Raw genomic sequence first — 10,375 nt, 5'->3', positions numbered from 1 at the left:
GTATTGGGTATTTAAGTTTTCCACGGAGTTCAAAATTTTTTCTCAATTTTTTTGGAAAGATTATATCCTCTCTATTGTGATTTATGCCATGCCCTTACATTTTGGAAAAGATTTAAAAATCCATAGGCAACCCCTAACAGATAGGCCCCTTTACCCTAAATGACTCTGCAAGCTATCATACATGAACCGCAGCCTCGTCTTCAATCATGCGGACGTTCAACTTGGTCCACACTCCATCTTTCTAATGACTTTGCAAGCTATCGTGCATGAACCGCAGCCTCGTCTTCAAAGATGCTAACGTTCAACTTAGGTCCACACTCCCTCTCTTCGACGAGGAGACTATTTCTGTTGGCTACCCTTTCAGTAAGTCTTCCTTGCTGACTAGTGCAGACTTCACGACTTCTTGTGCCTGCTTTTCCCTCCCCTTCCAGAGATGACACTTCCATATCTGGAAGTTCTCACACTCCTGCATGTTCTTGTGCTCCATACTACCGGTGGTTGCCGCGAATACGGTAGTAGTGGTCAACATCGTTGGGGAGGGAGTGAGTAACGATTGTCAACAGGATATACACCTGTTCTAATACCACCCGGGGAAACCGATTGAAATTGAAGAACGCAACCACATATTTCCTTGCAAGTGGTTGAAAATCATGAACTTATGTAAATGGCCGCTGGCTACGGAGTCCATTCAATTAGTGGTCTGTTGTTTCAAGCAAATGAGATTTTGCACGACGCAAGCATGAATAGCACCCTGATCTCGACTTCAACGGCAGCCCAGGATAGCCTAGCTGTATTACGTGACCTTTGGCAGAGCTATGGTGGGGCGTATGGTGACTACTATGCCACCATAAACGCTGCTAACATTGCAGTTTTGTGTATCATTCGAGCACTGAAATGTCTACCCTGGATACAGGAGCCTTTGGAAAACTGGCTTCTATCTGCTATGAAGATGGAGATCGAAGGCATAGCACTTTGGACGAGCGGAAAACTTCAAGCTCACCACCAATACCTGGTTATGTTCTGCCTCAGTATGTCACTGCGAAGGAGGTAAACATTATGACACCTGCATGGTCTGAAGATTACTTAAGCTTTAAGTATAATTTGTTGTGTGGAAAGATGCTTCTGCTCTTTCATCGTTTCAGGTTTTATGTCGCAGGTTTGGAGGCTCTTGGACGACTTCGCAGGATGTCCAGACTCTGTGGTAAGGAGTATTTGTGAGAATCATATCTCGAATATCGACTTATACCTTGCTTCTTGCGATGTTTCTGCAATACAGCAAGGTTTCTTGGTGTTACGCTGTGTCAACCTTTGTAAGTGCTATCTTATGTCGTACGTATGAGGTATTTCATCCATGGCTTGCTTCAATCGATTCACCTCGGAGGCTGATGAGCCTTGGCCTTCACTTTCAATGCTTAACAATCATAGCTTTTCTAAGCTTGCCAAAATTTATCACGGATATCATTACAGATCAGTCGAACCAGCACAGTATCATTTCCTGGAGTGAGCTTCAGGCATCCTGGCTTGAACTCAAAAGGTTTGGGGATTTGCTGGTCATGTGTGGCTTTCCCTTCAGTTACCAACGTACCGTTCTCGAATCTTGGCCATTGGTTCTCTTCTGGAGATTTGTGAGTCGCTTAGAGCGTATGGAGTTGGCACTGTTGGTATATTTTACTGGTTGCCTCACATTCTTGGTGTAGTTCTCCTTCTACAGTCTAGCATTGCTCATCAAACGTGCAGGATTAGGAGAGCTTGTCGGCTTCATCTGCTCTGAATTGAAATCTCTGCTCATATGGTGGATCCTCACGATGCCCTTGCTACCAGGCGTAAGGAGCATAGGCCAGGAGATGTTGAAGGTCGAGACGGCCCTTGCAGCAGCACAAAGGATGTGCAGCACCAGGCAGTGCATCAAAACATTACGGGTACTAGAGGTGCTAGCTCACCTGGAGAGGATCGTAGCAGCAAAAGGAGAAATTCAGGACCCATGCACATTTTTCACGATATGTGGCAGGTCAGCAGACGAGAATATACTCTCGCTGGAGGAAGAGCTCCAGAGGCGGGCGATAGGCTTGGGGTTGATGAACGCTGCTAGGGTTACAGTTGAAAACTTGAAAAAGGCGAGAGTGAAAGGGGGTGCTGGAGTGTTGGACTCGGTATTAACGCTGCTAAGGACGTACACCATGGACTCCATAGTGTCGGACCCGAAGACCCAAGAAGGTATGGTAGCAGTAGCAGAGCTGGTAAAGGAGACCAAATCTTGCGTGGATGTACGTCTAGGGTAGCCTAAGAGCCGTGTGAAGTTTTATCCCCAACAGGGTTTAGGGTTTAGGGTTTAGGGTTTAGTCGTGCTAGTAGAGATTGTAAAAATGTACGCATTATACCTTCCACGTGGCGCAAACCAAATCAGTTGGACACCAAATCTTGCATGGATGTACGTCTAGGGTAGCCTAAGAGCCGTGTGAAGTTTCATCCCCAACAGGGTTTAGGGTTTAGGGTTTAGTAGGGATTGTAAAAATGTACGCATTATACCTTCTACATGGCACAAACCAAATCAGTTGGAGACCGAATCTTGCGTGGATGTACGTCTAGGGTAGCCTAAGAGCCGTGTGAAGTTTCATCCCCAACAAGGTTTAGGGTTTAGGGTTTAGTCGTGCTAGTAGGGATTGTAAAAATGTACGCATTATACCTTCCACATGGCGCAAACCAAATCAGTTGGATACCAATCTTGCGTGGATGTACGTCTAGGGTAGCCTAAGAGCCGTGTGAAGTTTCATCCCTAACAGGGTTTAGGGTTTAGGGTTTAGAGTTTAGTCGTGCTAGTAGGGATTGTAAAAATGTACGCATTATACCTTCCATGTGGCGCATACGAAATTAATTGGACACCAAATCTTGCGTGGATGTACGTCTAGGCTATCCTAAGAGCCGTGTGAAGTTTCATCCCCAACAGGGTTTAGGGTTTAGGGTTTAGTCGTGCTAGTAGGGATTGTAAAAATGTACGCATTATACCTTCCACGTGGCGCATACCAAATCAGTTGGACACCAAATCTTGCGTGGATGTACGTCTAAGGTAGTCTAAGAGCCGTGTGAAGTTTCATCCCCAACAAATAACTCCACGTGTGTATTTCATTAGTACGTGCGCCATTTTTCATACGTAGTCGTGCTAGTAGGGATTGTAAAAACGTACGCATTATACCTTCCACGTGGTGCATACCAAATCAGTTCGAGACCAAATCTTGCGTGGATGTATGTCTAGGGTGTCCTAAGAGTCGTGCGAAGTTTCATCTCCAACAGATAAGTCCACACGCGTATTTCGTTAGTATGTGCACCATAGCTTTGCCACAGTCGTGCTAGTAGGAATTGTAAAAATGTACGCATTGTACCTTCCACATGGCACATACCAAATCAGTTCGAGACCAAATCTCGTGTGGATGTATGTCTAGGGTGGCCTAAGAGTCGTGCAAAGTTTCATCCCCAACAGATAAGTCCACACACGTATTTCGTTAGTACGTGCACCATAGCTTTGCCGCAGTCATGCTAGTAGGGATTGTAAAAATGTACGCATTATACCTTCCACTTGGTGCATACCAAATCAGTTGGAGACCAAATCTTGTGTGGATGTATGTCTAGGGTGACCTAAGAGTCGTGCAAAGTTTCATCCCCAACAGAACTGTCCACATGCGTATTTCGTTAGTACGTGCACCATTTTTCATATGTAGTCGTGCTAGTAGGGTCCAATAGATAAGTCCACATGCGTATTTCGTTAGTACGTGTGCTAATTTTCTTAGTCACATTTTTAAAATGTCCTAAAGTACAAAAAAAACTACAACATTACTACTAATAAACAATTTTTTGTTTTACAAACACAACAAATCCCATTGAGAAGACATCGGACATCATGTATAAAATAGAATCTAATACAATGATGTGTATGAACATGTATACAACCATCAGAGTGAAATACAAAATATGAGTCCATGAAAATTACAATCGTACGGTCACACAGTGAGCCTATACATATCGAATACAAAAATGTGTAATCAACTAGTGATACCTAATAAAAATCAATCTGATCAACTGATGATCCCAAAAAATATGATATGTAATGTGCTACTCCTCAGGATCAGCTCTCATGCTAATAGTTGCAAGTATGCTCTCGTGATCTGCCATTGCAAGGCGCCATCGTGGAGTGGACGTCGCCTTGCGAGTGCAAACACGACTCAAAGTAATCTTGATCCCAACAACAAGATGAGAATACATGTATGCCTCCTGATCTGCCATGTACTCCTGGAACTCAATATAGCGACCACACCTCTGTATCTGCTGAAAATAGTGGCCACCTACGATCATGCTATGAGCATTGAAGTGCATCCCATGCCCATCCACTGTATCCTCATTCAGCACACTCTTCAGCATAGAGCATCGCAACAAGTAATAATCCACACCCTCCTCATTGCCCTCCAAAGCAATAACCGCGAAGATATCACCAATACGCAAAATATCTGTAAGCTGGTCATAATCTCTAGAGGAACTGAATCCCGCATCCTGATCATCATGTACCTCCTCCCAAGGCTAGAAGGGAGAAAGCACTCGCCGTACCCATGGATCAGCCCATGATATCATGGAGCACCCTCCCCAATCATCATCAATGCATGCAGAGCAAAAACATGCAAACCGTCGAGAAAAGATCGTGGGGTGAGACTCACCTATGCTCCTGATGGAATGGAAATCAAGAGTGCCAGACACAGAACGACAATCAAAAGGCCTAGACCGATCAAGACTCCCAATGTCCATGAACCAAAAATACCGGCTCACCACCCTATCGTCACGCAAGTGAAACGAGGAGATAGCACTAGTGGATAAGTGCTGGCTGCACCACCGCACCACATCATGTGCATCCTTGAAGCGATCGGCACTGTGACGCAATTGGTATCGACGTAAAGCATGCTTCATGCAAGCACCTGCACCATCGTGCTCTCCCTTACCGTGCCCTGTCTCGAAGTAGCTCCATGTGATCGGAATGCCTGTCTCACGGTGCCATCTGCAGAACCAATAAAACTATCTAGCGAATTTGAACTGACCACCACAGCCGTTTGACCAGATCCAGTGCCACTGCCATGTGACACCATGATCCCCTCAAGAAACTATCATGCAAAGTGAAGCAATGCTGCACAAAATGGGCATCATGCGATCGATTATCACTAATGTAGCAGTGATACTCTCGCACAATGACGCGTGAGTCGATGGTGCTATCAATGCCATCCACATGAGCCTTTGCATGATGATAGCTAATGTGCACAAATATAGCAACCTGCAATATGGCATTGAGAAAAAATATGACTATTGAAATAATTCAATATAATGAGGCGGGAAAAAAATCAATACTCAATCACACGTCACCTGTTCAGAGAAATAATACTCCGATTGGATCTCATGCTGTGGTGCAAAGGTGTAATTCTCTGCAAAGTCCACCACTAAGACAACCACCCTTGTAGGAAATGTCCTTAAACAAGCACGGAACTGACGATCCTCCCATTTCACAGTGTGCGAGTGGCGTATGTAGTGGTACAACTTCCCTCAAAAACTGTCAATGAATACAACACATGGTGTCTCCTTCCCCACAAGCTGCAACCTCCTCGATTGTGCACTCATACTGCTGCCAATGAACAATCTGCACATCACAAGTATCTAGTGCAACTCGTGGCACTCGAGCAAAGTCACCACACAAAGTACACCTGCCTTCCACACAATCAAGGGAGTGGAATAAAGCATCACCATCTCGTGTACACAATATGGAATGAATGAAGCCACAAGGGCTAGTAGGAACCACTCCCCTATGACCATCAAGGGAACGGAATACGTCATACATCAATCCAAAATCCACATGGTAGCGACAACAGCATGTGTCACGCTCCTGAGAGCATCGCACAAACCATGGCCTGCATCGCTCAAATGACCTCTGCCTTATCTTGAACTCCGGGTGCGCCTCTACAAACTGAGTGTACAACTCAGTCTGGGTACACTCCAAAAAACATGCACCATGCTCAATGTACACGTAACACCCTCTTCCGCAATGCCTTCTTGAACACCGGGAATGCTCTGCAATGCTCCTCCCAAAACTGTTGTATGAAGGACCTAGCAGAATCATCCAACAATCGATCGCTGCAAGGTGCACGACCACTCAAAGCCCAAAGAGCATCAGTCTCACTATCCTCTAGACTCTGCCTCCTAATCATGCCTGCTCGCAATGTGCACGGTGCAATCTGAAGAAGACGTGAAGCGGTATGCACATGGCCTATCATATGAGGTCTACTAATGGCAGCCACAATAGCACGACGTGCTGCCAAGGCATCACTGGAGTTCCTATGCTTAATAGAAGCATAGGAACGTCGAACACTGCTAAGGACCTCGCTAGATACAACCCTATCTCTACATGCACCAAGACCAGCAAGCCTCCTACACACTACCAAGTCAGGGTCATCAATCAGGGACATGAGAAGAGAAGACTGTGAAGCTGGCGTGAGGTCACAAAAAAAAGACTACACAATCTTGCTAGTACGATGACGGATAGTGGACTTCGGCAAGTCACGTCGTGAAGCAACACTGCTGCTGCAAGGTGGGGCAAGGGGATCAATGGGAGATGGTAGGGTGGATGAGGGAAGGGAGGCGCCAAGGGGAACGGGGGGAGGGGGAGGGGGGAGGGTGGAGGGGGAAGAGGTAGAGGTGGAGGCCAAAATGAAGGTGGCTAGGGGAAGGCGGAGGCTAGAGGTAGGGGAGCGGATGAGGATGGGGGGACAATGGAGGTGGGGGTGGGGGTGGGGGTGGAGGTGGAGGTGGAGGTGGGATGTAGAGGTAGAGTTAGAGGTGGATCGGTGGTGGCAGCGCGAGCTCTAGCTCTAGAGGCTCTCTTGCGCTCACGAGCCTTCCGCTTGCGCTCCTCATCAATGAGATTTGGGGGGGGGTTCCTATATCTTTCACGTCTACTAGCTCTACGGCTTTGAGAACCCATTCTCAATGAAAGTAGGATGGAAGGTGTGACAAAGTGATGAGGAGGCAAGAATGGCTAAGAATGGGTGAAATGAACCAAAACGTGGTGTCTTATAGAGAGCCTCAACTCATCCACTAGATTGCTCTTAGATTGCTCTTCATTATCATTGGTGGAGAAGGTGCTAAGATTGAAACTAATTGGTTGGAATCCAACGTTAATTTCGAATATTTGCATCGTTTGATTTTATTCCAGTTTTGTACCTTCAAATACCTCGATCGAGGTATGCTATGCCCTGGTCATATACCTCGATCGAGGTATTCAATGCCTCATGCAGGTATAAACCTTGATCGAGGTACCCCTCGGTCATAGCACATACCCCTCAGTCATATACCTCGATTGAGGTATTCTATGCCTCACGCAGGTCATATACCTCGATCAAGGTATTCTATGCCTCGCACATTGTGATGTGTATACATGTGGCTGATGTGGCACCATGCATGGTCATGATGTGGCAATATAGTCTCTTCCATGATGTGGAAAGGTGATGTGGCATGATGAGTTGGCATTCATGAGGTGGTAGATTGGCATGGCAAATTGAGGTGGAGGGATTGGTGACGTGGCAAGGTTGACGAGGTATGCCAAGGTGGCAAGGTGTGATGACATGGCTCATGATGTGGAATGATGAGGTGGCACATGTGGCAACACATGTGGCAATGTAAGGTGACATGGCAAGGAGTGATGTCACATCTCCTTGATGACATGGCACCATGTGGTCTAACAACATGGCATGGTTGCAAGGCAAAAATAGATGACTCAGCCTTCCACATGGGCAACATGCACACTCCAAAGGCTTGCCACTAGGGTCGGTGATGCTCCTAGCCTACCTCACCAAGCCTAATACCAAGCCTACCTTGTCTTGGTATTAGGCTTGGGTGGCCCTTTTTCCCCCACAAAAGGGAGATTTCACTCTTGGAGGCCATATCGTACGTTTCCCTTATTCAAATTTAACCAAAATTTTTTCCTCTTATTCATCATGCGGAGGACTAAAAATATTGACATTTTTGAAATGTTTGGTCATGTTTGAGAATTACTAGATTTATTTTTAATATTCTTTGTTGATCCTCTAAGGAGTAAAAGTAAAAATTAAAGTTCAATCTTCCTAAATCTAACCGTTGGATTTGGGATTTGATGATTCAATCACACACCCTTATGTGCCTACTAACCTTCCACCAAATTGGATTTGCTTAATTATTCAAAATACTTAAAAAATGTGGTGTGCTACTAAAATGCATGTATTTTATGACTTTATTTATTATAAATAATTATTTATAATTAGATAAATCATTCAAAAAATTACCAATAAATCACGTTAAGCTCTACATAATGCAAAGAGACTACTTACAAAGTTTCAATAACATTTAATCTAAAATGAGTGAGAAATTTAGAATTTAATATGACACTCTCTGTTCGTGACAAACGTGTGACCACCCTAGAACCATGCCGTGTGACACAAAGAAATTTTTTATCTGTGCATCGAATTTTCGATCAGACTATACGATTGTGTGCACAATAGTAAGTGTGATGTTGTGTCAGAAGACTTCAAAGACTAGATCCATAGGGAAGTAGGTGAGATTTGCATTTTTGTGTGCTAAAAAGCTTGTTTTTCCACCTCCTAAGGGTTGGGGAGTGAACAAAAAGTGGACACCCTTAGCTTGCTACTTCCCACTTATCTCACTATATCTAACTCTTTTACTTGAAAGGGGGAAGAAAGTGGAGGGGGAAGATAGGAAAGGGAGAGAATGTAGAGGAAAAGGTAGATGATTGAGAGGATGGTTGAAGAGGGAAAGAGAATGTTTGTAGGAACACAATGACAAAATTTTTAAGAAGTGTATTTTTACACAAAGAAGATATGTACACACTCTCAAAAAGAACAAGTCATATTATAGGCTTAGTAATCGGATGCTCAAGTATTTAATGAATCATAGAAAGTATAGTATTCAGGGAATGTATGTAGTTATAGCAAGTACAATGTTATTTTAAAATATATCTTAATCTTAGAAATATTTGGTTATAATTTAGGGTGGAAATATTGAAGTATTGGTTGATATTATCAAGTCGTTTGTTATAATTCGGGGTGTGGAAATTCCATTATTTAGTTAAGCTTAGGAAGTATTTGGTTATAATCAGCGGTGCCAACATTGTTCATCCTAGCATGTATTTGGTTATTTCAAAAAGTAATACTTTTTAGAAACAACTAAAGATACAATTGGGATATATAATTCATGACTTTTGGACTTTTCCTTAGACCAATTCTAAAATTAGACTTCACAAAGGTCTAAAAATTGTGAATAGTGTGTTGTGTATGTATGTATCGATGAATGTATGTATATGTGAGCTTGGATTTGGAAAAAAAATGGTGGTTCTTGAAATGAAGTCATAAGAGGCTATACTAGAGACATAACAAACGAGTTTTTTAATATAGAGTTTGCAAAAAATCCAGAGAAAATTGCAAAGTTTTACTAATATTTAGTTTTCACACGACATGGGTAAAAAAGCGTTGAATTCATCAGGTAGTCCAGGTTTCAAGGTTAGGGTTCACTTACTTGCCACCATCCAAACAAAACTAGGTATTTGAGCATCATATTTTTGTTTGGGTAGATAGCCAATGCCTGTTTTCCCCTGCTTGTTATCACTTTATCTAAGAATTATACATGCCTTTCGAATCCAGAGTAAAAAATCATAAGGTATTTCAAAATATCTTCTGAATATAGGTGGTACTCCACACCCATGAGTGAGGAAATCAGGATTGGGGGGGTAGTCCACAGCCAATGATAAGAACTAAACCACTCATAAGGAAAAATACTCAAGGGGAGTAGTCCACACCCTTAAGTGAGGGAATAAATCAAGGGGGGTAATCCACATCCTTAAGTGATAAACAAGGATCAATCCAAAGGGAGATTAAAAAATGAAAAAAGTAAACTGACTTTACAAAAATTGTTGATAGGAAAAAGTACCTAATATTAAAAGGCAATTGATTAAATTTGAATATGGGGGGGTTAAATGAGTTTGTAAGATTCTATTAAAAAAGGAAAGGATAGACACTACCATATGAGAGAGTTTAAAACATTACATGCCTTTGAGTGGGCCCATAGATTTTGTCTCTTTGTCCAATAGAGTTTTGAAAAAGAGAGAGCTCCTGTAAGATAGGGTGCTGCCTAACCCGTTGCATGTAGGAATCGAGGTCCGTTTCATCCAAATGACAACAGGCCACTTTTAAGTCAGTTCGTAGAGCCCCGTCAACCACCAAGCTAGTGCCATTTAGATTTGAATAGAGTAACATTTTGAGAAGGTACTTGGGAATGTCCTCCCCCTAGTGGGAGAAAATGTCCTTTT

At 43.4% G+C, this 10,375-nt stretch overlaps 1 protein-coding gene across 1 annotated transcript; it reads left to right on the top strand.

The window, feature by feature from the left end:
• Positions 1-783: 783 nt before the first annotated feature.
• LOC147892189 (uncharacterized) lies at positions 784-2,163 on the top strand. Its single transcript, XM_087387824.1, has 2 exons — positions 784-1,047; positions 1,157-2,163. Exons 1-2 carry the CDS (start codon positions 895-897, stop codon positions 1,337-1,339), a joined length of 336 nt encoding a protein of 111 aa, XP_087243950.1. The 5' UTR covers positions 784-894; the 3' UTR covers positions 1,340-2,163.
• The last annotated feature ends 8,212 nt before the right edge of the window (positions 2,164-10,375 follow it).

This window comes from Dipteris shenzhenensis, chromosome 17 (genome assembly GCF_047967505.1).
Source record: "Dipteris shenzhenensis isolate YYH24624 ecotype China chromosome 17, Dip_SZ_1.0, whole genome shotgun sequence".
In the NCBI taxonomy this organism is placed as follows: Eukaryota; Viridiplantae; Streptophyta; class Polypodiopsida; order Gleicheniales; family Dipteridaceae; genus Dipteris; species Dipteris shenzhenensis.
The sequence above is the reverse complement of the archived record's forward strand: the minus strand, read 5'-3'. Positions and strand labels throughout refer to the sequence as shown.

What these genes read in the sequence shown, in the direction of transcription:
- LOC147892189 (XM_087387824.1), top strand. Translation starts at nt 895, where the DNA reads ATGTCTACCCTGGATACAGGAGCCTTTGGAAAACTGGCTTCTATCTGC. An exon ending in AGTATGTCACTGCGAAGGAG is followed by an intron (nt 1,048 to 1,156) that starts GTAAACATTATG and finishes TTTATGTCGCAG; the next exon opens with GTTTGGAGGCTCTTGGACGA.